Here is a 26,989-nt window from a genome sequence, read left to right as displayed (position 1 = left end):
GCTGGCTTAGCCCCAGGCAGAAAGTTGGCCAGAGCCAGCTCCAGGCTCTTACAATAATAAACCGAGTTCAGGCAAGCATTTGTCACTGGGCTGGAGCGGGAAAGGACCAGATATCCCAAACATCTGGGGGAGGGAGCGTGGGAGGCAGAGGGCAGCCAGGGAGGTCCTGGAGGGGCCGGACAGGGTCTGTCCTCTGCACAGTGTCCTAAAATGGTGGCAGCAGAGCGTGGCATCACCACGTCAGCCCTTCCAGAGGGCTCGGTTCAGCCTGGAGGGGCAAATCCCGCTCCTCCCTCGCATCCCGTGCCCTGCAGCGGTTCCTGAGCTGGGAGCTGCTGAGGTTTCGTGCGAAGCTGGCGTCTCTGAAAGCTGTGCAGGGGGGTACAGGCAGCTGGGGGGGACTGGGGGATGGAGGCTGCTCTCGTGGCATTGCCAGGCTAAGCCAGACTGGAAGAGGAGTCTGTGTCCATGCACCGAGGTGTGCCCATCTCAGGAGCCACCCTGGGGGGAATCCCGGGGTCGCTGAGCCCTCCTGCCCCCTTTACTGTCCCACATCTGCAGGGACATGTGCAGCTGGAGCTCTCCTGGGGGCTGGGGCACCCCCAGCATTGCTTCCTACAGTGGGGAGGGAAGGGCAGAGGGATTCATGGGGTTGGGAAGGGCAGAGGGTGATGGGCCAGGGAAGGGTCCAGCCCCTCATCTCTCACCCCTCTGCCTGCCCTGCAGCCCTCGCAGCATCCCTGCCCCGCAGTACAGCTCCTCCCTTCTCCCATCCTGCATCCACCATTCCCTACACCCCCCTGCCTGTACCCCCCAGATCCTGCATCCTCCAGAGCCTGCATCCCCTTGCCCTCCCCAGCTCCAGCTCTCCTCAGGATGGGTGCCCAGGATGGTGCCAGGCTGCGGGCACCCTGGGGGCGCTGGCAGTGCAGGGCTCGCTGCTGACAGTCAGACCCGCGGCGGGCAGCGAGGGGCAGAGCCGCTCCCCTTCCCTTCCCTTCCCTTCCCTTCCCTTCCCTTCCCTTCCCTTCCCTTCCCTTCCCTTCCCTTCCCTTCCCTTCCCTTCCCTTCCCTTCCCTTCCCTTCCCTTCCCTTCCCTTCCCTTCCCTTCCCTTCCCTTCCCTTCCCTTCCCTTCCCTTCCCTTCCCTTCCCTTCCCTTCCCTTCCCTTCCCTTCCCTTCCCTTCCCTTCCCTTCCCTTCCCTTCCCTTCCCTTCCCTTCCCTTCCCTTCCCTTCCCTTCCCTTCCCTTCCCTTCCCTTCCCCTCCCGCTGCCGCGGCGGGACGGGGAGCGGGACAGCAGAGGGTTAAGCAGCGTCTGGCGGCGGGAAGGGGACCGGGAGGAGGGGGGCGATGGAGGAGTTTGTTTAATAGCTGGAGACAAGCTATGCAGCTGTGCAGGTCGGACGGGCCCTGCAGCCCCCGGCCCCGCCGCCCCTCCCGGCCGTGCCCGGGCAGGCGGTGCAGGCAGGGCAGGCAGGGCAGGCAGGCTGGCACGGCGCTGGCAGCTGGGCAGGCAGCACAGGCAGGCAGCAGGGCAGTGCAGGCAGCAGGGCAGGCAGGCTGGCACGGCGCTGGCAGCTGGGCAGCCTCAGCAGGGTTATAAAAAGCAGGAATGCTTCCCCAGAGCAGCACAGGGCAGGCCGTGCCTGCCAGCCCGGCAGGGGGTGGTGGCACCGCCCGGGGGTGACACCGAGGGCACACGGGGTGCTGGGGACACTCTGGTGCTGAGCAGCCCCTCAGGTCCTGCAGGCTCCCTGAGGTGGGTGGCAGCGGGCTGGTCCCCAGGCTGGCTCAGAGGGGCACCAAATCCAGCCCGGGCACCTCTGCAGTGCTCTGCCACCAGCAGTGCCAGCTCCCCCTGGCACCGTGGCACTCCCTGGGCACCCACCCCGCTGCTCCCGGGCATCCCCAGCCGGGGCAGGCGGGACAGGGACCCCTGGCCCCCAGGAGGAGGTGTGAGACGACAGGCAGGTGGGGCACAGATGGCCAGAGATGGAGCTGGCACGGGCTGAGCCCAGGCATCCCAGAGCTGCCAGGGCCTCTGCACTGCCATGCAGCAGGGACAGGACAGGGACAGGCTGGGAATGGGGAATGGGCACAGGAACAGGGATGAGGACAAGGATAGGGAGGGGAATGGAAATTGGGACAGGAAAAGGGATGGGGATGGGAACAGGAATCATGGTGAGAACAGGAAAAGGGATGGGAATGGGAAGGAGGGCAGGGATAGGGATGGGAATGGGGACAGGATAAGGGATACAAATGAGAATGGGAACAGGTATAGGGATGAGAATGAGGTGGGGATGGAGATAAAGATGGGGATAGGAACTGGGACAGGAACAGGAATGAAGACAGGGATAGGGTGCTGCTGATAGTGACTACCCACCCCAGGCCTGGCAGGGCTGAGGAGGCAAAAAGCAGCTTGCAAGAGCTGGAAAAGGCAGGCAGTCACCCTCAGCCATGGCATGGATGTGGCCACATCAGCACTTCCCATCCCTGGTGCTGGGGGAAGAGCTCATGGAGTGGGGAAGGGTCCAAGGGTCAGTGCACGAACAGAGGATGCAGTGACCCACCCCTCAGAGAGGCTTGGAAGTGTAAAGAAGCTGGGGGCCAATTAACCTCACTGGCTAATTAGGACAGGAAGCCACAGGCTTAAACTGCAGCAGGGGAGAAGGAAGTTACAGGAAGGCTGATTTATAACTATGGGGACTTGGGAGAGTTAATGGCTCAGTTCTGGGTTAATGATACACAGGGAGGTCCAGGACCCTTTCCGTGCCAGCAAGCCATGGACCATGGGGATGAGAGGGAATGGTGGGGACCCAGCTGCTCCTTTGTGGGTCTCCAGGACACCCACACCTGTTCTGGGGGCCAGGTCTCGGGAGGTGGGTGCTCTCTGGCATCACACCAATGCAGCTTAGGGGAGCAGCCGCAGCCCCCCAGCACCAGGCAGGGAGTGCAGGGGCGCTGAGAGCCTCTGGCTGTGGCTGCCCCACTTTAATTCGCTGCCAAATGTGTGTCACCGCCCCCAGAACTGAAACTGGAGGCTGCACCGGAGCCCAGTGGCCCTGGAGCGCCTGGGGGGGCCAGGTGATCTGCCACCACCACAGCCCGGTGTGTGAGGTGCCAGCACAGAGGACAAGGTGCCCCAAAGCATCATCCAGCTCACCAGCTGCCAGCAGAGAAAGTGAGACTGGAAATTCAGGACAGCCTTTGTGTTTGGATCAGATCACGAGAGACTGGGGCTCCGAGGGGAAAATAAAACCTCTCCTTAGAAATTCTTTTATCCCAGGGAGCTCCCGCGTATCGTGTTTCGGGCCATTTATTTGTGCTGCTGACTGGGGCCGCTGCTTCTGCCCTCCCGCACACAGAGTGGCTGGTGATGAGAATCTGGTGACAAACTCCTCATTTTTCAGAGGAAGACAGAGCAGATGTGCGAGGGTGAAGGACGGCGCCAGCTTATTTCTGCGGAGCCATCCCTGGGAAAAGAAGAGGCAGCAGGGGGCAGATCACGGCGGGGCTGGGAGCAGACAGCCTCTGTGCCCCCTCCTCAGGCAGCAGCAGTGCCTGGGTGACAAGGTGACCCTGCCGGGGTGGAAACTCTGCCCTGGAAATTTCCCCTCTTCCTGTGGGGTACCTAGAGGGATGGAGGGGCGCTGGGACAGGGCAGGGGTCTCTGCTCAGGGGAGGAGTTTGTCCAGCAGCAATGCTTGTGGGTGGCTGCTGCTCTTCATTCCCTGGTCTTTGTGCTGGAATGCCTTGGCTCCCCCTGCCCTGCTCCTATCCAAGAAGCCTTGGCTCAGAGGAAATGATGGGTCTTAGATCAGGGCACCTTCTGCTCCAACACGCCTTGTTGTAGTTTTTCAGCATCCTTAACGCCTCATTACCCCATCTGGGAGCAGGTAAGCAGAAGGAGAGGCTGCAAACCTATGCATGGATCCTCTTAGGCCAAGGGGGAAGGTCCTGTTGGGATTGGGGGGCATGGGGCCAAGCCCTGTGGTGCTTGCAGGGGGCTGTACCCACATTTGGGCGAGGAGGCCCTGACAGAGGCTGCCAGGTTGGCAGAAACAGAGCAGGGGAACTGAGACACATGCCTGGCACTTGCGGGACTCCAAGGTGTCCCCTTCAGGCAGGAAGGACCAGAGCAGAGCTACAGAGCTCAGCTGCACAGCACCTGCCCGTCTCTGCCTTGGCTGTGCAGGGGGACGGTGCTGCGCAGGGATCACCAGTGCCAGCCCCGGAGGGAACGGTGCCAGGAAGGGATACCCAGGAGCCAGCAGGTCCTGGATGCCAGGCACAGGTACCGAGCTGGGATCCCCAGGTGCCAGCAGCCCCAGGACGGCGGGATGCCGTGTAACCAGAGCGGGCAGGGCTCACCCTCCTGCCCCGGGCTGAGGTCACCCGTGGGGGTACCCGGGCTGGGGGCGGCAGAACGGGCAAGGTGGGGCTGGGGACGGCGCCCCACTCCCGGCATCTGGAGATGCCGTGTCTGGGAGTCGGTTTTGGTTTCTCAGCGGAGCCGGAGCTCTCACAAAGCCGCCGACTCGCCGGGGCTCGGCTCCCCGCAGACCCCGCCGCCCCGGGCCGCCCCCCGCCGCGGCAGACAAAGGAGGGACGGCACTTATTTATCCGCCTCCTTCCCGGGACCGGCGGGAGGCTGCTGGGCTGCGGAGGTGCGGCGAGGCACCGGCGGGCGGGCAGGGCGCGGCGGGGCAGCGCCGACACCCCGCAACAAAGGGCCGGAGCGGGAGGTGAGCGGCGGGGGCGGCGCCGGGGCTCGAACCTGCGGCCCGGGGCGGTGGGAGGGGCCGGGGGAGGGCCGTGCGAGGGACGCCCCCCGCGGCGGGCCCAGAGCGGGGCCCAGTGGGGGCCGGCCCCGCCCGGTGCCCGCCCCGCCCCGCCCGGCGCTCACGGGCCGGGGCCGCGGCGGCAGTGCGGCCGAGCGATGGCGGGGGGCCGCGGGACCCCGGCGCGGCGCTGAGCCCCGCGCCCTCCCAGCGCCCCGCCGCCCCGGGACCCCGCGGAGGTAAGAGCGGCGCCGGAGCGATGCCCGGCGCGGGGGGCGCCCCGGGAAAACTTTCCGCCGCTCGGAACTCGCGCGTGTGGGTCCCCCCCGCCACGAGTTGCCGGTGGAGCGGGCAGGTGGGGCTCGGGCTGCTGCCGCCGGTGCGGTGCCGGGACCCCATCCCCGAGCCGCCGGCGGCACCGGGCGCGCTGGGGACCCCCGCTCCCCGCCTCGCAGCGGGGTTATACCGAGGTGGGGGCACCCTGCCGGTGCCCCTGCTCCGGGAGCCGCGGCTGGGCGGGCGCGCCCCGGTGCCACTCGGGGCGGGGGTACTGGCGCAGGGGACGGGGGTTGGCGGGGAGCTGCCGGGGCAGTGGGGCTTGCGGCAGGGCTCGGCGGCGAGCGGGTGCCCGGGGAGGGGTGCCGGGGCAGACACACACGCCGGAGAACGGCCGGCAGCCGGAGCAGGCTGGCGGAGCCCGCCCGGTGGGACGGCGAGCCCCGGCAGGAGACGGGCGCGCTGGGTCTGCGCGGAGGGCGCCCGGGCGGGGGGCGCAGGGGACAGCCGGCGCTCCCTAGGGACAGGCCAGGCGTGCCAGAGCGCAAAGTTGTGCAAAGTTATTTCCCGTGTGCGCGGGGCCGCGCTGGGCAGTTAGCGTTATTGTATTATGTTATGTTATTTTTTTCCCCCCTATTTTTTCCCCCTTCCCACTGATGGCATCGCGCGCCGTGGCCGGAGGTGGGCCAGGCTCCCCTCCCACTGCCTCTCCTGCCTCTATTGCTTTTCCCTCCCAAAATGTTTCCTGCTCTCTCCCGAGGCCGCGGGGAGCGGGCGTGCAGGCAGCCCTACCCCTGGGTCCCCCCGGGCTTCTCCCGAGGCATCCCCTGAGCCCTCTTTGGGGCTTCGATCCCAAAATGAATCCCCGTTCCAGACGAGAAAACCTTTCCCTAATTGCTCGGGCTCGGCGGCGCGGGGCTGACCAGCCCGGGGAAGGGGGGATAAAGCCGAGTGGGATTTTGATCTTCCTGCGGCAGCACAAGCAATGGCCAAACTTTAATTGCTAAAAAACTCCTCCAAGCCCAGACAGCCCGGGGGCTGGAGGGCAGGAATGCGGCCGCTCTCCCCTGGAGTTCTCCGTTTCCCCCGAGTGCAGATGACCCTGGAAATGGACATTTCCTGGCCAAGGTGCACTCCAGCGGCCCGTTTCCCTTTTTTGCTTCCTTGGAATTTGCCTTTCCCAGCCGGGTCTGTGTGCCCCCCACTCACCGCCGGCCCTTTCCCCTCTCCTCGCCCTGCGCTCGCTGCGCTCCCCTCCTCTCCCTCTTTTCCTTTGTTTGCCATCTCGCTCCCTGTCTCTGACGCGTACGCCGCTCCATCCAAATGCAATAGTAGGATTTGCCAGAATTATTTCCTAAAGCTGCCGGGGAGAGGGGGGAGGTTTGGATGGAGGGGGGTTATTTAACTGCAACCAACTGGAGTTTTGGCTGGTGGAGGAATTGGGGGTGCAGGCTGTCCCGGCCTGGCGCTGATGGGAAGGGCAGAGCCTGGGAATGGGTGGGAGAAGGCAGCCTGAAAAGGGACCGAATACCAGTACAATGGAGCAGAGCTGGGTGTGCTCAGGGACAGAGGAGCAAATTGAAATATTTACTGACCCCAAAGGCAAGAAAGAGAAAAAAAAATACACAGCCCCAGGGAGCAGCGGTGCCACTACACTCGGGGTCCTGCCCTGCTGCTGGTGACAGTGCTGCTGCCCTTGCCCTGCTGGGGGCTGGGGCTGCCACTGTGGGTGCTGAGCACTGCAGGAGAGGCCAGCCAGACCACCCGGGTGGGGTGTGGGATTGCTCCCCTTGCGGCTCAGCATCTCTCTCCGGGGTGTCCCAAAGGGTTCCCACCATCCATCCAGCTCTGTGGGTGTGCCTGTCCCCTATGGGGCTGTGTGGAGGCAGCAGGCAGAGCCCTGCAGGGCACGGCTTCACCGGGGTGTCGTGGTGGGGACCCCTATTCCCACAGAGCTGCCCCCTTTGCCCGGGCTGGCTGGATGCTCCCCACATGCCTGAGTGCTGTGGCACAGTGCATCCCACCCCGGCGTGCAGCTCCCTGGGGGCACCAGGGGCTTCCCACCGCCCAAATCCTGCCTGAGGTGCCCTGGACTCCCCCAGGAGGGTGCTGCCTCGGGAGAGGGGCCTGACCCGGGGCATGGTGTGTCCAGGAGGGGCCGTGGGGCACGTGGGGGGCACCGTGCCCGTGCCCCGTGCCGGGGTGCGTGTGTGGCTTGCTGGAGGCAGCTTGGCGGGCTCCGCTCAGTACCGGAGCCCCAGGGAGTCCAGCTGCCTGGCACACAGGCAGGGCTTTTTTTTTTCCCTCTTCTTTTTCTTCCTCTTTTATTTATGAAAAAAAAAAATCCTTTTTTTTTTTTTTTTTGTACGTTCTTGGAATAATGAAGTCCAGATTTCCTTCATGTTGGAAAGATTTGATCCCAGCTCTGCTTGCTGTGGCTTTGCTGGGGGCTGGGAGGAGAGGTGGAGAGGCAGGGGCTGGCAGTGGGACCCCTTTGGGTGCTGGGGCAGGGAGAGCCAGCCCAGTGGGGGGCTGGGGATGCTGCAGATGAGGGGGGGAGTGAGGAGGGATGGAGGGATGCTCCTCACCTGGCCAGCTGGGCTGGAGGAGGGTGCTGCAGCAGCTCTTGCCGTGCTTGCCTCGCCCTGTGTGCTCACCAGAGGGAAGGTGAGGCTGTGGCCCCCCGATTTGTGCAGCCTGCAGAGCGGGGTTCAGCACCCAGAGGATGCTGTGGGTGATGGAGAGCGGGACGAGGGGCTTGTACCCCTCGGGGGTGGTGGGTGCAGTGCACTGACCTCCCTCCCGCGTGTGCCCCCTTGGCAGGCTCAGCTCCCCAGGCTGCCCTCGGTGTGGGCGCCCCGGCGCGTGCCCACCATGCCCGTGGTCGGAGTCCTGCTCTGGGCCACCCTGCTGACTCTGGGCTGGCGGGCTGCCCACCCCAAGGACCACGGCCTCGCTACCCCCAGGGTGCAGCTCTCCTTCAAAGGTAAGAGTCTGGTTGTTGGACTGGGGGGCTGGGTGGGACCCCAAGGTGGAGGAAACCACGGGCACCCCAGTACAAGCTCCTACTCCTCCTCTTCCTCCTCATTTGGGGGGCACCAGTGATCTGCACCGTCACAATCTCCTCGGGGATCCATATTCAGGTGTGGCTGCGCTCCCAATCTGCACCAGCACTTGGTGCAGTCTTGGGGTGCTAGTAGCCTGCCTAGTGCCCCAGTGTGCTCCCTGTTGTGGGTGGGTGGCTCCCTCCATCTGGCCAGGCAGGGTGCTGAGGTGCAGCAGCCCCCCCGGCAGCACCCCGGTTCCAGACAGCAGCTTGACGCCGCCCCGACCCCCCCAGCTGGTATTAACGCCTGGGAGCTGGCAGGGAGCCGGGAGAGGCAGCAGGGGAGGGTGCTGGGTGGGGGGAAGGGGCTTAACCCTTTCATTCCGGGGCTGCTTAGCCCACCCAGCCACTCCAGGAGCTGTGGGGGGACCCCTGGGTCAGCTCTGGGGTGCACATTGGCCGAGGGGTTTGTCTTGAGCTCCTGTTTTGAGGTTGCTGAGCAGGGCAGGCTGAGGCTGATGAGGCAGGTCCCAGGGCTGCAAACCTGGAGGAGTGGAACAAGAATTGTTCCTGCTGTGGGTTTGCCTGCTTGGATGTGTGTCAGGAGGTGACAGACACGAGGAGTCTCATGTCTGCCTCGCCTTGGGGTCTGTGGGAGAGCTGGGGCTGTGCTGCCTGTGCCCTTCCTTTGCCGTCCTGCTGTGCCTTTGCCCTCTGGTCACCCACTGAAGGTGTGAGCCTGGGGTTGTGGTGGCAGAGCTGGTGGTGAGCACAGCAGAGCCAGGCAGGAGGGGCCGGGGGGCTGACAGCAAATGCAGTGAAGCAGCAATAGCCATGGGTGTTACAGGCTGGTCTTGACAGAAAAAATGGCTGGTATGAAGAGTCTGGGGACAAGTCCAGGCTGGAAAGCAGTGAGCAAGTTCCTCCCCAGAGGCAGGCGCCACTTTCCTCTCCAAACAGCGTTTTTGGAGGGTTTGGGGGCTGCTGGGGCACTTTAGCTGCTGTACAGAGGCTTCTCTACCTTGGCTTAAAACACCTCTTCCTCACAGCTGTGGGGAGGGGAGGCTCCAGCAGTCCCAGCTGGACCTGGTGCCCACTGCCACAGTGAGTGAGATTAATTCTGGATAGGCATGGTTAACCTTGCTGTGCCACAAGTTAGGGGCTGGTTTGGGGTTGGTTTTATTCGGCCCCAGCTGGCTGGAGCAATGGTTCCTGGCTGTGCTCAGGATCTGCAGTCCTTCCCCCTCCTGCCTGAGGTGTGGCAGGGCTCCCCCTGCTCTCACTGCCTAGAGGGGGGGATTTGTGGTGGGAGAAGGGCTGATTTGCACTGGCACATGGAGAAGAAATGCCAGTGGTGTGCTGGATCCAAGCACATTGGGGTTGGGAAGGGGTGCCCCTCGCCTCCCTCCTGCCTGTACTCTGACAAGGGTGGCAGTGGTGGAGGATTCTCCCAGAGTTTTCCTCGAGGGCCAGCTGGGAGCCACACACCAAACTGCTGGTGAGCAGCTTCCTGAGGTGATCATCCCCGTGCAGCCTCCCTGAAGCCCGAGAGCCACGAGATATGGGGTGACAGTGGCACTTGGTGGATGGTCCAGCCCCTTCTCTTGCCTCTAGAGGCAGGGATGGTACCCAAATGCCCCAAACCTCCCAGTGCAGCTGCAGACAGCGGGGTGGGGTGTGATGGGTCAGGGCTGGGGACATTGCTGTGATGAGCTGGGCTGGGCTCTGCTGTCAGGGATGGCTGTGCTGCCACAGGGCACCAGTGGCTGTTTGTGCACCCACAGCTGCTGGGTTGGGGCTGGGTCTCCAGCACAGCATCCCTCTGGCTAAAGCATCCCAGTGCAGGGTGGGATCGGGTGGCCTTGTGGCCAGGCTGCTGGGGAAGGAGCAGCCGTGTCCCCAGGGGTGTCCCCGGCGCCGTGGCCGGGTGGCTGTGCTGCCTGGAGCGCTGCCAGCCGCGGGAGCGTCTCTGGGTTTGTTTGCCTTCGCTGTTATCGCGCGCCAGGGGTTTGTCGCAGCTCCCCGGGGCCTGCGTCATCCTCCACGGAGCCCCGGCGTCTGAGAGCAGGGAAAAAATACAGCTGTGAAGTGCTGGAGTGATAGGAAAGGGGTGGGAACTGGGCTGCAGTGCCCTGTGCAGGGTGATGGCCGGGCAGGGTCAGTCCTCCCCCCGTGGTCTCTTTACGTCTGTCCTCCTCTCAAGGCTTTCCTGTCCGTGTGTCGGCGGGAGGAAGGTGACCAGCATGGAAAGAACAGTGCTGGGAGCGGCTCCGGCACAGCTCCCTTTTGCCAACAGCTCTTCCCAGATCCCAGCCCAGTGCTGGCCAGAAATAGGGTGGATATTTTTAATCATCTCCGTGCTAACAATCCACTCACTCCCCACACTGCCGTGCACATCCTGCGCTCCCCTCTGCTCCGGGCCTTCCTCCGGGCCGGGGGCTCGGGCACCAGAGAGGCTGGCCCGTTCCCCACGGGCATGCAGGAGGTGATGGTGATGATGGTGATTCATCCCTCCGTGTCCTGCTCCCTGTCCAGCGTGGGAACAGCGTGCGGGAAGGAAGGGTGGGCTCCGGCCCCGCATCAGGGCGGGAAGCCCTCGAGGTCAGGGCTCTCCGTGGGGCTTCCAAACGGGAGCTGCTCCTGCAGCGAGGGGAGCAGCCCTGCTGGCACCTCTCGGAAAAGCTGTGGCTGCGCTCCAGCCGGGGGCAGCCCCGGCGGGGAGGGCCGGGGTGAGAGGCAGGGCAGTTCCTGCAGGGGAAAAAAATTACTTTAAAAAGAATGAATTGAGCGTGGAGTCTCCTCTGGGCTGCACTGCCAGCCCCCTGCCTGGCCTCACTCCTGCCTGCCTCGTGCCTCAGTTTCCCCTCCCACCCCGCTGGCATCTCTGCTGGTGGCCAGGAGATGCCGGCACGCTTGATCCGGGCCGGGGGGTGGCAGATGGCTGGAGAGGAGCCCGGGCAGGGCACCATGTCCTGGGGGCCACCCAGGCGCCCTCCTAAGCTGCTGCAGCTGTGGGCACTGCTTGGTGACAGCAGGATGGGATAAACAGGGGGTGCGAGCCGGGCCAAGGGCTTAGGGACAGCCAGTGCTGGGAATGTGCTGGGAACACTGGCCCTGTTGGTCCCCACCCTGCTGTGGGTGCCCCATGCTGCTCTGCAGACCCCGTAAAGGTCAGGGGGGTGCCGCAGCCCCCTTTGCCGTGCCCGAAGGGGCGGGGACGTGGGGCTGAACCCTGTGACCCCTAAGAGGATTTCCCCGGCTGGGACAGTGGGGGGCTGCGGCAGAGCCCCTCCACCCGCTGGGACCGGCTGCTGCTGGGGCTGAGCTCCCTGGCTCCGGCTGCGAGGCTCCATAAGCTCCTTAAACCCTCCCTCCCCCAAAAACCCTGCGCTATTTCAGCCCCCCCAAGCCTGTATCTAATAAGCTAGTTATCCCTCAAATTAACAATGCTCCTTATGGAACAGCATGGCCCTTCCCGGGGTCCTGGCAGGGGTGCTGGGGCACAGAGCAGAGGGCCTGGAGCAGCCGCAGTTCCCACCCGGCACCGTGCCCTCCCCTCGGGGGCTGCGGAAAGAAATCGTGTCCAAACATTAAACAAAAGAGCCCAAAGAGCAGTGGCTTGGGGCACCTCCGCTCAGCACTTTGCTTTTGGGGTGATTGAAGTATTTTTTCTGAAGCCGGGCTCTTTCCTGAAGGGGATTTCGTGCTGCTGGAGCATCCCCCGACCCAGCCAGGAACCCGGTCTCCACTGCTCAGGGATGCTCGGTGAGGATGGCTCCCTTTGCAGCGGGGCTCCTTGGGGCACAGGCACACACCAGCGCTTGTGGCAGGCTGGCCCGGGGATGAATCAGCGGTTTCCGCTGAAAAAAATGTGGGTTTTCTTTTTATTTTTTTAATTGTTTTTTGGCTTGCGCCCAAGCGGGCGGGCTGCGATGGCTGCGGGAGCACCCGGCCGGCACCTCTTTCATCCCGGGGGATCTGAGCCGGGCAGCGGCCGCAGCACCTGTCTGTCTGTCTGTCCTGTGCCGCGGGTGCCGGCACGGGGCGGTGCTCCAGGGGGCTGGAGATGGCCGGGGCTGGAAGGCAGCAAGCGGGAACAGGAGTTATTTCATCTCCCGAGCCCCTGCAAGGCAGCTTCGGTTTCCTCCCACCTGTGAATCGGTTAAATGGGAAAAGAGCTTGGCTGGGGGCCACGGAAACTCTCTTATTACATGTAATTAGCTTAATTACATCATAAATAACCCATCAAGGGGTAGCGGAGTGACGCTCAAACAAATAAGCAATTCTGCTTTCATCGGACGACCCACCCAGCCCTTTGATCAGCCCCAATAACAACAAATGCTTTAACCACGAGAGGGGACACATCCAGCCCCCCATCCCTCTCCTGGCATCGCTCCCCATCCTGCCCCTCTGACGCATACCCAAAAAGCTGCATCTCAAATTCCGAACAGGGAAAAAAATTAGTAGGGAGACATAATCAAAATTTGGGGCACGCTTTTAAATTTGTGGGATGAAACGCTGCAGGATGGAGATGGGATTTATCCCTGCTGTGCCAGGCTCCCTTGGGATCAGTGCTGGGCTTCTCCATCGGCATTTAAAGTGGATTCATTCTTCCCCGTGCAAAGAAAGGGCTCCCGAAAGGCGCTGGCTCCGCCAGCCGGGGTGGGGGGGGGCGGGAGTGCGGTTATTGAATATAAACACGCCGTGTAATTTACATGCTAATTATGTTGAATGCGCTACAAGCCCATAATTAGAATCTAATTAGGTGAGAGCGCCTGTAATTGGTTTTGGGGAATGCAGTGATGGTGCACCTGGGGAGGTGACCCGCGCGGGTCGTAATGGCATTAACTCTTCATGCGGGTGCCCTGATGATGTTCGGGGGAGTCGGGAAGGTTTGGGGGACCGGGCTGGGGTGAGGAGTCCCACGGGGTGCGCGGTTTATCGAGAACCCCCAAAATCTCCCCTTTCCTTTGGAGATCAGCACCGCTCTCCGTGCCAGTGGGCGATGAATGGGGACCACTCACCCCTGCGCGATGGGGGCCAGCGGTGACGTCCAGCGATGGTGGACAGCTGCCGGAGCCGGGAATGCAGCCCGAAACTGGCATTGCAGGGGGAATTTGGCTTTGCAGAGCCTGCAGCGGGGCGGTGGTGCCGCGGGCAAGGCTGAGCATCGCGCCCTGCTGCCAGCCTGGGGCTCCTGGCCGCCGGCATCGCTCCAGGGCGCGGGGTAATTGCAGCGCAAAGCCCGAGGACACGGAGCGAGGGCGGGCAGGAGAGTCCCGGGGGCGCCTCGGTGGGGGCTCCGCGGAATGCTGCGAGGGGACGGACCCCACGGAGGCCACCCTGGCTGTGATGCCGAGCGGCTCCTGGCTCCGGTGCTCGGCAATTAAAATAGGATTAGGCTCCCGGCCAGCCGGGGAAGCTGTGCCGGTGCTGGGGTTGGCGATGGCGAAGCGGGAGGGAATTTGCTCGTTGGGGCGCATCGGTGGGAGCGGGCTTCTGCAGCCCGGCCGGGGCCCCTGCCCCTCGGCATCCCCAGGGACACCCCATGGCTGCGGGGGCAGCTCTGGGGGCACAGGGACACTGGGGATCAGGCAGGGCGGTGGCGGTTTGGGAGGTCAGAGGTGGTGGCAGGGTCCTGGCCGCCCCACCATTGTGTTTGGAGAGGGCGTCACGGGGCAGCGGGTCCGGCACCGCCCTGCCTCGGGAGCGCCCCTCTGATCACTGGGCCGTGGGGGCTGAATGGAGACACCGGCGGGGGCCAGGGCCCTTTGTGCTGCTGGCCCTGTCCCCTGGCAGGCCCTGGAGACGCCCATCCGAATGGATGTGGGGTATTTGGGGCTGTCACTGACATGGAACCCTCCATCACCCAGTGTCCCGGCGCTCCAGGATCCCAGGGCTGTTGGTGCTGGTGTTCCCGGGCTTGGCAGGGATCACAGATGAGGGGCTGTCCTGGCATGGGGGCTCCTGCCCAGTTTAATTGCCACCCCTGTCTCTGCCTGCAGTTCCATCATTGACAGCTGGGGACGGAGCTCTTTTGCTCTGCCTGTGTCACTCACTGCCAGAGCCACCCTGCCTTTCCTGATCCCGAGCTCTGTGACACCAGCATTGCACTGAGGGAGGCACCAGCCCACCCCCAGAGTGTGGGGCACACACCTGTACACACACACCCAGTGTGGGGCACACATCTGTACACACACACACCCAGTGTGGGGCACACATCTGTACACACACACACACACACACACACACACACACACACAGTGTGGGGCACACACCTGCACACACACACACAGAGTGTGGGGCACACACCTGTACACACACACCCAGAGCGTGGGGCACACACCTGTACACACACACACAGAGTGTGGGGCACACACCTGCACACACCTGTACACACACAATGTACAGCCCAGTCGAGCAGTTTCAGGACACAGGACAGGCAGGGAGCAGCCCCAGAGTGCCGTGGCACAGTCAGGGACCAGCACAGGACAGGCTGGGGACGCCATGGGTGGCATGTGAGCCAGCAGCAGGGAGCATCTGGAGCCCAGATGGGGCAGGCAGGAGGAGGAGCCTGCCGTGGGTGGGTGGGTGGGTGAGCTGGCCCCCCATCCTTGGCACTGTTCCACTGCAGCACCTCTGCCATGGCTCCCCCGCCTGCAGCCCAAATTCCAGCCCTTGCTCATGCCCACCATGCTCATCCCACCGTGCAGCCCTGGCAGACAGGCAGGCCCCTGAGCCCCCAGGCCAGCAGGGGTTCCTGTCACAGCTGTGGCACCGTTCCCACAGCCAGCCCCCACAGTTCCCATTCCACGTGTGTGCTCTGGCCTCCCTGCCGTGGTTGAGCACATCCACATCTGCGCAGGGGCAGCACTGGGAACCATCAGCTGCTGCTAGCTGTGGGACACAGGGGCTGCCCTGCATGGGAGGGACCCTGGGGGCACCTGTGGGATGTTCCAGTCCCTTGTGCAGCCCGGAGGTCAGGGCGTGTGCAGGCACTTGGCCTCGTGCTGGCAATGGAAGCTGCCTGCTGGAGCCCTGCCCAGTGCTGCCTGGAAGCCAGGGTGATGCTTCCTGATGCTGACCTGCAGGACCCTGCTCCTCCCCTGGAAGGGTCCCCAGAGCTGCTCCTGGTGCCTCCTGGGACACTCTCCACAGGGTGAAGGTGCTCATTGGATCAGTGCATCATGGATGTGGCACCTGATGGCTGTTGGTGGCATCCAAAGAGGATGACAATGCCAAAGAGTATGGCATCGGGGGCAGATGGCATCCCATGAGGGTGACATCCAATGGCTGAGGATGGCATCTGATTGTTGCTTGTGGCATCCAAAGAGGGTGACACCTTTTAAAAGTGCAGCGTCTCCAAAGGGGTTGGCTTCAGAGGCTGATGGCATCACATGGAGGTGGCATCCAATGGCTGTTGATGGCATCCTAAGAGAGCAGCACCTCCAAAAGGAAGCATATGGGCAAGATGACATCCCATGGGGATGGCATCTGATGGCTTGGAGTGGTATCCAAAGGGGTGGCATCCAGGCCAGATGTCATCCCATGGAGGTGGCATCTGATATTTGGGGGTGGTATCCAAAGAGGGTGACACCTCCAAGGGGAGTGACTCCTCCAAAGAGTGGCATCTCCAAAGAGGTGGCCTCTAGGACAGATTGTATCCTGTTGGGGCAGGGTGCTCTGTCTTACTCGTGCCCCGGCCCTGCCGCGTGGTTCTTGGCACTGGCCCACATCATCTGCAGCACTTCTGCCTTCCATCTGGCTGCCTCGTTGCACTTGTGAATATTCATGACCCTCATTATCCTCTTTCACTCCTTGCTCCCACACTTAGACTAAAAATAACTTTCCAGGGGGGGATGGGATGTGCGGGGCGGGGGGGAGGCTCATCACCTCCCCTGGAGCTGGTTCCCTGGGGTCCCAGCTCTCCATCCTAGGAGCCAGAGGCTTGGCTGGAACAGGGGGTCATGGTGCAGGAGGAGGATGATGCTGGAAATTTTGGGAGCTATGGTCTCTGGGCTGAGGTGGCAGAGAGCTCTGGTCTCCTGCCCCATCTCAATGGCAACCTCCACTCCCTGCTGTGGGGTGCTGGATCTCCTGAACCGGGGTTCTGCTGGCCACTCTTGGTTGTCCCAGTTGGCCATGAGCATCTCTGTCCCCATTGTCCCCTGTCCCGCATAGAGGTGGCAGGATCATGGTGCTCATGGGGTGGAAAGCGGGCACCTCCTCTCACGGGCTGTCCTCCAGCAGGGCCCAGCTTGGACTCAGGGATGACACTGGGGTCCCTGGGGTACTGACACCTTCCCTTTCCCCTGTAGAGCTGAAGGCCACGGGCACAGCACACTTCTTCAACTTCCTCCTCAACTCCAGCGACTACCGCATCCTGCTGAAGGATGAGGACCACGACCGCATGTACGTGGGCAGCAAGGACTACGTGCTGTCGCTGGACCTGCACGACATCAACCGCGAGCCCCTCATCGTAAGGGCAGGGCAGGGCGAGATGGTGGAAGGGGGAATGAGGCACTTTGGGGACCTTTTGGATGCCAGGGCAGGAACTTGATGGGCATAGCTGGTGCTGGTGGGGCCAGATGGGAGTCCTGGTCTCCCTGGGTTGGTGTTTCCACAGATCCATTGGCCCGCGTCCCAGCAGAGGATCGAGGAGTGCATCCTGTCAGGCAAGAACAGCAATGTGAGTAACCACCATGAACCCCCTTCTGGCAGTGGGGTGGGGCTGGTGCCTGGCACTGGAGTGGGATTTGTGTCCCTGTATCCTACTCTGGAAACGCCATCCCCTAGCATGTACAGCTGTGTTGAGATGGGGTGGTGCTCCAGGGTGTTGTAGTGTCCTGTCACCTATCCTGTTCCAGCCAGGCAGGTCCTGAAGAGCTTTCTGGGCAAGTAGGAGGCCAAGCTCCCCATGCTGCTTCCTCCTACCAGCCAGGGCTGGGCTCTCTGGCTTGCCAACTTGTGAACCATGCCATCCCTTGATCCATGCTGTCCCATGCCACATGCCATCCAATGACCTGTTCCATCCCATGCCCACACCAACACCGCCCCACGGCAATCCACAGCCCCCGTGCTTGGGTTGATGTGTTCTCCTCTGCTTCCCAGGGGGAGTGTGGGAACTTCATCCGCCTGATCCAGCCCTGGAACCGGACACACCTCTACGTGTGCGGCACCGGCGCCTACAACCCCATCTGTGCCTTCGTCAACCGCGGGCGCAAAGCCCAGGTGAGGGGCGGGAGGGATGGGCTGCTGAGCTGGGGTCTGCCAAGGGGGTGTTGGGCTGCTGTGTGCCACAGGGATGCTGAGCTGTGTCTGGCACGGGGGTGCTGAGCTGTGTCTGCCATGAGGGTGCTGAGCTGCTGTGTGCCACAGAGGTGCTGAGCTGCTGTGTGCCACAGAGATGCTGAGCTGCTGGCTGGCACAGGGTTGCTGGGCTGCTGTCTGCCATGGGGTTGCTGGGCTGCTGTGTGGCACGGGGGTGCTGAGCTGGTGTCTGGCACAGGGGTGCTGGGCTGCTGTGTGCCACAGGGGTGCTGGCACAGCCACCAGGAAGGCTGCAGTGGGGAGGATGCTTGGCTCAACTCTGCTGGCTGCTGGGGAGGTGAAGTTTGTGGGCAAGGGCAGTCTGGGTGTGACCATGGCTAACAGTGTTGTGCTGCTGAGAGGGGCCAAGCCATCTCCACAGACCAAGGACCTCTCTTCATGTTGGAACTTGGCTGTACTCTGTGGCAGCTCGCACACAACATGCCCTCCCACCCTGCTGGCTGCAGCCACTGCTGGATCTCCACTGGGACAAGGGACATGTCAAGCCAGCTTCCCACTTGCAAGGCTGCCAGGCTGCTGAGCCCCTCACCGTAGATTCCAAGGATGCCAGCACCGGTGCTGCACAGGGAGAGCCGTGCAGGGACAGTGCCAGCTCGTGTGGCCATGTCAGGAACATCCCCGGATGGGTGTCACCCAGCACCAAGGACCACAGCGTGCAGTGAGAGGATGGCATCAGAGCTGCATGCCAGCAGGCAGGAGGTGTGGCATACAGAGGAGCATTTCCAGGACAGCCTTGGGAGGGAGCTGGTCTCTGCAAGTAGCAGCATGAGGATCCCAGGGGTCCCAAGCCCTGTGAGGTGTCTGTCCCCTCTGCGCTGGAGTGGCAGGTCCCAGGCTGTGTCTTCTCCTGAGGCTGGAGAGGGAGCCACCAGCCCAAACTGATGGAGGATCACGGCGCTGGATGTGAAAGACGGGTGTCTGCCTCAGAGCCCCCAGACCTGGCATGGGCACTGAGAGAGGGGGATGCTGCTCAGACATCCCAAATTGGGATTGGATTGGGACTGAACTGGGGAGTGGCAGCATATGAGGAGGACCTTGGGTGCCAGTGCAGTGGAGGACAGCACTAGTTGGCCAGCAGGGTCAGTGGCAGTGTGGAAGTGTTCAGTGACCCCATGGTGCTCATAGCTTTGATGTTGAGGCGTTGCTCATCAACACAGGAGGAACAAAGTGGCAGGTGCCATTTTTGAGCCCCCAGGTGTGAACCCAGCCTGGCTGGCTGTGGGCAACCATCTCTCCACTCTGTCCTACCCCATGCTAAGGGCACCCCAGTTCCGTGGGAGAGAGCAGGATCCATCCTGGAGAAGCTCCTGCTGGAGGCCAGCCCAGCCTGGAGCATGAAGGAGCCCAGGGGGACAGCAGTGCTGCTGCTCAGTGGGCATCCATCACCCATCTCCTGGGGTCCCCTGCTCCCCCCTGCCCTGGGGGTCCTTCCCCTGCTGGTGCTAACTCTCTGCCCTGCTCCTTTTCCCCAGGGGTTCCCGCCGAGCCAGCCGGGAGGCCGGGGAAGCAGCTCCACCGACAGCCCCCTCAGCCCGAGACCAGCACAGAGCAAGGTGGGAACGGGTCTGGGAGCCCGCCTGGCACAGAGGCGCCATGCCAGAGCCGCGGGCTCCTCCTCCCACTGGCATGCTTGGACCCTGGGCATAGCCGGCGCCACCCCCTTCCCTCCCAGCGCAGCATCTCCGGCCCTGGCCTGGCGGCGGCTCTCCTCCTCCCACTAACTCCTTCCTCCCAGCCCATGTAGGATCCCCCCATCCTAGGGGGGACACTGTCAGGGATGGTGGCTCTCCACCCACCGCTGTCTTTGCCTACTCCAGGCTTGCTGTGTCCGCTGGAAGTGGACTGTGTGTCAGCAGAGCCACGGGGCTTGGAATGATTCGGGGAGGATGCCCCAGTAATGTGCAGAACGTGTTGGGGTAGGACCTGCAGAAACTTTACTGAGCAGCTGCTTCACCTTGCCCCAAGAGGGGCTTATGTCATCCTGGCAGTCAAGTGCACTCAGGGAGGTGACAGCATCCCCAGCTCCTGGGAGCACCCCAGTGTGCAGCCCACCCTGACAGTGTCACCCCCAGCCTCTCCCTCCAGACTAACACGGGCAGTGCATGGGCTGGGGAGCATGGGGGACATGGGCACCCTGGTGCAGCCTGGGGCTCCCCCAGCTCCTCGGGTGGGTGGGGGCAACGGGTGATGCTTGGTAGTGAGCATCTCCCAGACTGTGGGCAGTTCCGCAGTGCCAGCTGGGAAAAGGCCGTGTCCATTTTAGCCCCCTCAGGTCACCCCTGCTGGGCCTGTCATGGTCACCCCTGTGTCCCAGCAGGAGCTCCCTGGGGCTGCCAGCACGCGCTTCCTGGCAGCTCTGGTGCATTTCCAGGTGTGTTAGCTGATCAGCAGTGCCAGCACCACAATGGCTCCTGTGTTGCCTGATCAGGAGGGTGAGATGGTGCAGCCAGTGCCAGGGCTGTGCTGGAGAGAGAGAGGTTGTCCATGTGAGGTGATTGCCCACTTCAGGAGTGGGGCCAGAATTGGGCTGAGGTGTTTGTGATGGTGATGGTGGCACAGACTGCACAGTGCAGTGGTTGGGATGGTGAAACATGGCTGTGCCCCTCTCTGGGCCTGGATGCTCCAGGAGCAGCTGGTGTGAGCTGCCCACAGTGAGATGCCCACAGTGAGATCCCAGCCCCTCAGCCTCTCTTGTTCTTCCCAGAGCCTGGGCTCCACCAGGACCCTGCTGGCCTCTCAGTGGAGGGTGGCTGTCACTGTGTCTGTCATCCATGTGCCAAAGCCAGGGCACAGGGCCAGTGGGCATCTGCCCAGTTTGGTTGCTTAAGGTCCCCCCATGCCTAGGCTCCCCATGGGTGCTCTGTGCTGCTGCTTTGTCTCAGCTGAAGGTGGTCCTTCTGCCACAGTGAGAAGTGACCTGGCTGGGCCAGCCTGGCAGAGGATTTTGGAAGTGCCTCCAGAGACAGTGTGGGTCTCACTCCTGGCTGGGAATGTGTGATGGTGCCAGGGATGGCCACGGGAAGGCAGAAGCGACGCTAGGGAGGCATCCCATGGAGCAGACACAGCATCTCATCATGTGAAGAAAAGCACTGGAAAATGGCCCCTGGCAAGAGAAGTGCAGTGGGTCGAGCAGCCAAGCTGTGCTGAGCTGTGCTGCAGGGCAGGCCCTGCCTGCTGAAGCTGCTGGGGCTGTGTGACCTTGCTGGGCAAGTGACAATGTGCAGCACAGCCAGCTGGAGTGAAGAGGCTGTCAGAGGGGGATGTTTTCCCAGACGTGGGGGATGGATGCCCCACTTCAGCCTGATGGCTCAGCCAAGTCTCCAGGTGGTGGAGGGCATGGAGAAGAAGCCAGCATCTTTGGAGGAGTCGCTCACAGGAGCTTCAGCTTCTCAGGAGACCTGCAGACCACTTCCACGTCTGTCCTTGCTGCTGTGCACCGTCCTGGAGGAGGCTGCCTCTCCTGGGGGGCTTTGGGAGCTGTCACATGAGTGGAGGGGTGAAAGTCTAACCAGCTGCTCTATTTGCTTCCTTCTCCAGGATTATATCTTCTACCTGGAGCCAGACAAGCTGGAGTCAGGCAAGGGGAAGTGTTCCTACGACCCCAAAGTAGACACTGTCTCTGCATTAATAAGTGAGTCCTGCGGCTCCCTGGAGCCAGTGCTTCCTGCTCTGGGCAGAGGGAATGTGCAGGTGGGATGGAACAGCTGCTCCCACCAGGAGCAGAGTTCCTGCTCTGCCACCACTGCCTGCCTCAGCTGGCCAGGCACCTGGGCCAGCAGAGGAGGAGATCGTGGTTACAGACCAGTGCCAACCTCCAGAACTGTCTGGGGTGGTCACAGGCAGTGGCTCTTGGTTCCTGGTGGCTACTGGCCAGGTCTGAGGCTGGCAGTTGAAGAAGGTGGGTGGATGGGATGAGGTGGGCATTCCTGGCTGACCTCTGCCCTCTGCAGATGAGGAGCTTTATGCTGGTGTGTACATCGACTTCATGGGCACGGACGCGGCCATCTTCCGCACCATGGGCAAGCAGACAGCCATGAGGACAGACCAGTACAATTCCCGCTGGCTCAACGGTGAGTGCAGGGGACACAGGCCCAGGTGCTCTGGGGACATCATGGCTCCAGGACTAGAGGTGGGACCTGACATATGGGACTGCCTCCTTCTCCAGAACGGAGACAGCAGTCAGGATGGATGGATGGATGGATGGGTGGATTGATGATAGATAGACGAATTGATGATGGATGGATAGATGATGGATGAATTGTACATGGATGGGTGGATTGATGATGGATAGATGAATTGATGGATGGATGAATGAATTGATCATGGATGGATGGATTGATGATGGATAGATGAATTGATGGACGGATGGATGGATGATGGATGAATTGATCATGGATGGATGGATGGGAAGGCACACAGAAGCAGGCCTAGCTGTGTGGGGCAGTGACAGACATGCCTGAAGCTTTACTGGGTGGAGGGAGCAGACTGGTGAGAGATGGGGCTGGCCCTGCCAGTGTCTGTGCATGGGTTTGTGCAGCGCTGAGATGTCACCCGTGTCGCCTGCAGTCGGTGACCCCGAACGTTCATCTGCCCCCCTCGGAGCACCCCTGCCTGCGGGGCAGCAGCTGAGTAAACACAGCAGAGCAGATGGGATGATCCTGCTGGGCTGAGGAGCCAGCAGGGTGGTAACCTGAAGAGGGGGAGCTGTCAGCACAGGCTGGACACAGGCTGATGGATGGCAGGGAGAAGCTTCCTGAGAAGCTTCCATGCTGTGTGGTTCCTTCCTGGGGAAGACTGGTTCCCACCACCTTGCTCGTAGAGCTGATGTATCTCTTCAACCTGTGGACCTCAGGAATGCTCCCAGGGGCCCCAGAGATGCTTCAGGCCTCTCCTGGTGTGTTAGAGATCACAAGAGACACTCAGAGATGTAGCTCTCACTCTGCGACAGCGTGAGAGATGTGATGCTTCAGCAGAGGGGGGCTCAGCATCCTGCTATGACATGGAGCAACAGTGCCAGTGGGCTGATGGTGCCATGCTGTGCTGTGCCATTCCAGACCCAGCCTTTGTCCGTGCCCAGCTCATCCCTGACAGCAGCGAGAGGAATGATGACAAGCTCTACTTCTTCTTCCGAGAGAAGTCAGCTGATGCCCCGCTGAGTCCTGGGGTCTATTCCCGCATCGGGCGCATCTGCCTGGTACGTGTAGTGGAGGAGAGGCAGGAAGCAGGCCTGGAGGTGGGCAGGGGGACAGGCAGGGCTCAGCACAGGGGTCTCACTGTTGCAGAATGATGACGGGGGCCACTGCTGCCTTGTGAACAAGTGGAGCACCTTCCTGAAGGCCCGGCTGGTCTGCTCTGTGCCGGGACCCGATGGAATTGAAACGCACTTCGACGAGCTCCGTGAGTGTGCCAGGAAAGGGATGGGAGCCTTCTCTACCCCTGCAGGCTTGGGGGGCACCCGGGCAGAGCTGGGGACACCCCTGCTGCCCCCTGCCTCTTGCTCTTCCATGGGTAACTGCTCTGCCTGTACCCTGGTGTCCCTGCCTACCTTCCCTATGGTGACGCCTCCATCTTTCTGTCCCAAGAGGACGTCTTCATCCAGCAGACTCAGGACACCAAGAACCCTGTTATCTACGCTGTGTTCTCTGCTTCGGGGTGAGTGCTGACCCTCCTGGCACAGTGCAGGAGAGGAGGGGGTCTCAGCTGGGCGTCTGTCCTGGCAATGCCATGACAAAGGGTGGCAGCAGGTCCTTGCCCCCAGGTCGGTCTTCAAAGGCTCTGCTGTGTGTGTCTACTCGATGGCTGACATCCGCATGGTCTTCAACGGGCCCTTTGCCCACAAGGAGGGACCCAACTACCAGTGGATGCCCTACACAGGAAAGATGCCCTACCCCCGCCCAGGCACTGTAAGTACCCCCGGGCACCATGGGTAGGGAGCCAGTGCCTGCCAGGCAGCCGGCACCCTCCAACCTGTGCTCGGGCACCAGCTCACCAAGCCCCTTGATGTCTGTGCCACAGTGCCCTGGGGGGACCTTCACCCCTTCCATGAAGTCAACCAAGGACTACCCCGACGAGGTGATCAACTTCATGCGCGCGCACCCGCTGATGTTCCACGCCGTGTACCCCACGCACCGCCGGCCGCTGGTACTGCGCACCAACGTCAACTACCGCTTCACCACCGTGGCCGTGGACCAGGTGGACGCGGCAGACGGGCGCTATGAGGTGCTTTTCCTGGGCACAGGTACCCACGCCGCGCACCGCGGGAACGCAGCATGCTCCGCCGCGGCCCGGAGGGCACGGGCACCGCCAGGGCTGGCCAGAGCACGGTGCCCTCCACCGCTAGGTCGGGGTGCGGGGCTGAGAATGCCCCCCTGAGAGCCCTGCCCCTCCTCCAGGCTACAGACTGTTCCTTCCCTGGCCCAATGCCATCTCACAGACCCTGCTGTCCTGCCTGGTCCTTCCCTTAGCCTGGCTCCCATCCCTGAAGCCAGTGATCCAGCATGATCTTCCCATCCTCAGGATCCTGCCATGCAGCCTGATCCTCCCCCTGTCCTGGTGCCTGTTCCAGGGGCCTCATCGTCCAGCCTTATCCTTTTCTTACCTTAGCATCCACCCATTCCTATTGCCCATGCTAAGCCCGTCATCATCCAGCCTTGCACCTTACCTACCCAGTTGCCCATCCCAGAGGCACTGACATCCGGCCCCGTCCTTCCCAGATCTCAATGCCCATCCTAGGGGCACTACCATCCAGGCCAGTGCTTCCCCTGCATCCCAGAGCACCCGTGATCCATCCTGGTCCTTCTCTTGCCCCAGTGCATGTCTGCATGCTGCTCTGGGCACTCTCTGGCACTCTGGTGGCACTCTCTAGACACAGCTGGTTACCTGAGCTGGCACACTCCACCCCAGACACAGCTAGCTGCCACAGCAGGAGAGAGATGGGGATAGGCCTGGGGGATCCTTCCTTTCTGCAGGCCCAGCAGGGATGCCCTTCACAGACAGGGAGGGCATGGGTGCCCAGGGTAGCACTGAGCACCTGGGCACTGTGGTGTCTTGCAGATCGGGGCACCGTGCAGAAGGTCATTGTGCTCCCCCGGGATGACATGGAGACAGAGGAGCTCATGCTGGAAGAGATTGAAGTGTTCAAGGTAAGAGCTGGCATGTCCTCTACCCTCCGCTGAGTGTTCTTGATCCGGCCAACCAATCCCTTGGGACAGCAGCCAGCCCCTTGAGTTACCAGTCATTCCCTGGGACAGTAGAGAGCCCCTTGGGACATCAGCCAGTCCCTTGGGACACTAGTTACCTGTGTGCTAGCTCTGGAGGGACTCCAGGCTTTGGTCCTCCTGCTTGCTGCCCACTCATATCTCCCCCTGCCTGCTCTGCCTGCTCCAGCTGCCTGTGGGGGGTCTGGAGTGCCCACCCCAGGGCTGTTAGCATCAGTCCAAGCAGTTATCCCTCCATCTTCTTCATTCCTGCTCTCATCCAGGTGCCAGCCCCCATCAAGACAATGACCATCTCCTCCAAGAGGGTGAGTCCTAGCAGAGGCTGGGTGGGCAGATCCCGTCCCTGTCCCTGCGGTGGCATCGCCCAACATCACCACAGCACCTGAGCAGGGTGTTTGCAGGGCCCTGATGCAGTGGGGATGAGGCAGTATCTCAGCCTGTCCTCCTTGTTCCCCACAGCAACAGCTGTATGTGTCCTCGGCCGTAGGCGTGACGCACCTGGCGCTGCACCGCTGTGACGTGTACGGGGAGGCCTGTGCCGACTGCTGCCTGGCGCGGGACCCCTACTGCGCCTGGGATGGCAGCGCCTGCACCCGTTACTCCGCCTCCTCCAAGAGGTACAGCATGGCCAGGGAGGGCAGGGAGGGCAGGGGGGCACCCCAGGCACAGGCTGCCCCTCTCAGCTCCCGCTTCCCACAGGCGCAGCCGGCGGCAGGACGTGCGGCACGGCAACCCCATCCGACAGTGCCGCGGCTACAACTCCAACGGTGAGCGGGGCTGGGACAAGGCTCCAGCATGGGACACCTGGGAGGGGAGGCTGAGGGCACAGGGTGAGCTGGGGACACAGGGATTCCTTAGCGGGGAGATGGTTTTGTGGGTGGGTGTAGGGGAAGATACATGGATGAATGGGTGGGTGGTGGATGAGTGGGTAGTTGTAGGGGGGGAAGATGAGAACTGATGAGTGGAAACATTGGGGATGAGAACAAGCACTGATGAATGGGTTGGTTCATGGATGGATGGATACTTTGGGGAGAAGATGGAACATATTTGGATGGGTGGGTGGATGGATGGATGGATGGATGGATGGATGGATGGATGGATGGATGGATGGAGACATTGGGGAGGAGATTGAACATACTTGGATGCAGTGGGTTTGGGGGTGACCTGGCTGCCTGTGGTCCCCCTGCAGCCAACAAGAACACGGTGGAGGCCGTGCAGTACGGGGTGGAGGGCAGCACAGCCTTCCTGGAGTGCCAGCCCCGCTCGCCCCAGGCCAGCATCAAGTGGCTGCTGCAGAAGGACAACAGCGACCGGCGGAAGGAGGTAGGGCAGGGCAGCACTGGGGCCCGGGGTGCCGGGTGCCAGCACTGAGCTGTGCCCCCTGTGCTGTGCCCCAGGTCCGTGGGGGTGCCGGGTGCCAGCGCTGAGCCGTGCCCCCTGTGCTGTGCCCCCAGGTGCGCGTGGAGGGCCGGGTGCTGCGCACGGAGCAGGGCCTGCTGCTGCGTGCCCTGCAGCTCAGCGACAGCGGCCTCTACTCCTGCACCGCCACCGAGAACAACTTCAAGCACACGGTGACCAGGGTGCAGCTCCGCGTCCTCAGCAGCCGCGCCGTGCACACCGTGCTGGTCCAGGCAGAGAGCCCGGCCCCCGGCCTGCCCGGCGCCCCCACTCCCCGCTACCAGGACCTGCTGCAGCTCCTCAGCCAGCCCGAAATGGGACTCCTGGACCAGTACTGCCAGGGCTACTGGAGGCACACGGCCGCCAGCCCCCCGCAGCCGCTGGCCGGCCTCAAAGCCAAGGAGCAGCAGGAGCAGAAGAAGCCTCGGAACCGCCGGAATCACCAGCCAGAGACCTATGGGCATACATGAAACCATCATCAGGGACTTTGCTAGCACAGTGGTCTATTTTTCCCCCCTTTTAATATTAAAAATATCTATAAATAAATATATATATATATATATATATACATCCACGCACACACACACACGCAGACGCACGTGCACCCCCCTCCCATGGGAGGTGGTATTTATTTGTAGGCTGTACATAGGCACTGGGGTGGTGCTGCCCCCACCTCCCTGCTCCAGGGAGGAGCAGGGACCCCTGAGGTGGCTGCAGCCACCATCGCTGTCTTTCCTCCTGCCAAGGACCCCCAGATCCTGTTGTGCAGGGACCGTGGGTCACCACAGCCCCTCTGCCACAGAGCTGGGACACTGTGCTGGGGGATGGATGTCCCTGTGTGGGAGGGGATGATGCCCTGTGGTGGGCAGGGGGTTGAGGCAGGGAGGAGGCAGTGCCCCACAAGGACTGCCCACAGCAAGCTGGGCATGACCATCATAGT

At 62.3% G+C, this 26,989-nt stretch overlaps 2 protein-coding genes across 6 annotated transcripts; one reads left to right on the top strand and one right to left on the bottom strand.

Annotated features, from left to right (window-relative positions):
* The first annotated feature begins 4,181 nt into the window (after window positions 1-4,181).
* SEMA3F (semaphorin 3F) lies at window positions 4,182-26,581 on the top strand. Of its 5 annotated transcripts, none has more exons than XM_074549951.1 (19): window positions 4,182-4,295; window positions 7,882-8,044; window positions 16,423-16,583; window positions 16,731-16,793; window positions 17,216-17,335; window positions 18,907-18,987; window positions 20,972-21,065; window positions 21,385-21,504; window positions 22,489-22,628; window positions 22,717-22,831; window positions 23,017-23,086; window positions 23,193-23,337; window positions 23,450-23,672; window positions 24,488-24,576; window positions 24,915-24,956; window positions 25,111-25,268; window positions 25,351-25,418; window positions 25,841-25,974; window positions 26,106-26,581. In XM_074549951.1, the coding sequence occupies exons 2-19, from the start codon at window positions 7,933-7,935 to the stop codon at window positions 26,517-26,519; spliced, it is 2,349 nt and encodes a 782-aa protein (XP_074406052.1). In that variant the 5' UTR covers window positions 4,182-4,295; window positions 7,882-7,932; the 3' UTR covers window positions 26,520-26,581. The 5 variants fall into 5 exon arrangements, with proteins under 5 accessions (XP_074406052.1, XP_074406053.1, XP_074406056.1 ...); XM_074549955.1 differs by lacking the exon at window positions 4,182-4,295 and adding an exon at window positions 4,598-4,746; XM_074549954.1 differs by lacking the exon at window positions 4,182-4,295 and adding an exon at window positions 4,835-5,021.
* On the bottom strand, window positions 10,445-13,587 carry LOC141730672 (uncharacterized). The gene is made up of 2 exons (XM_074550218.1): window positions 13,129-13,587; window positions 10,445-10,852 (listed from the first exon to the last, which is right to left on the bottom strand). The coding sequence occupies exons 1-2, from the start codon at window positions 13,585-13,587 to the stop codon at window positions 10,685-10,687; spliced, it is 627 nt and encodes a 208-aa protein (XP_074406319.1). The 3' UTR covers window positions 10,445-10,684.
* Window positions 26,582-26,989: the final 408 nt, after the last annotated feature.

This window comes from Zonotrichia albicollis, chromosome 12 (genome assembly GCF_047830755.1).
Source record: "Zonotrichia albicollis isolate bZonAlb1 chromosome 12, bZonAlb1.hap1, whole genome shotgun sequence".
Lineage (NCBI taxonomy): Eukaryota > Metazoa > Chordata > Aves > Passeriformes > Passerellidae > Zonotrichia > Zonotrichia albicollis.
The sequence above is the reverse complement of the archived record's forward strand: the minus strand, read 5'-3'. Positions and strand labels throughout refer to the sequence as shown.

Excerpts from the sequence above, each read along its gene's own strand:
- SEMA3F (XM_074549951.1), top strand. The coding sequence starts at position 7,933 with ATGCCCGTGGTCGGAGTCCTGCTCTGGGCCACCCTGCTGACTCTGGGC. Across the intron at positions 25,269-25,350 it reads TACTCCGCCTCCTCCAAGAG|GCGCAGCCGGCGGCAGGACG; the intron begins GTACAGCATGGC and ends CGCTTCCCACAG. Across the intron at positions 25,975-26,105 it reads ACAGCGACCGGCGGAAGGAG|GTGCGCGTGGAGGGCCGGGT; the intron begins GTAGGGCAGGGC and ends CTGTGCCCCCAG.
- LOC141730672 (XM_074550218.1), bottom strand. The coding sequence starts at position 13,587 with ATGCGCCCCAACGAGCAAATTCCCTCCCGCTTCGCCATCGCCAACCCC. Across the intron at positions 10,853-13,128 it reads CTGGCCCCCATCGCGCAGGG|GAACTGCCCTGCCTCTCACC; the intron begins GTGAGTGGTCCC and ends TTTCCCCTGCAG.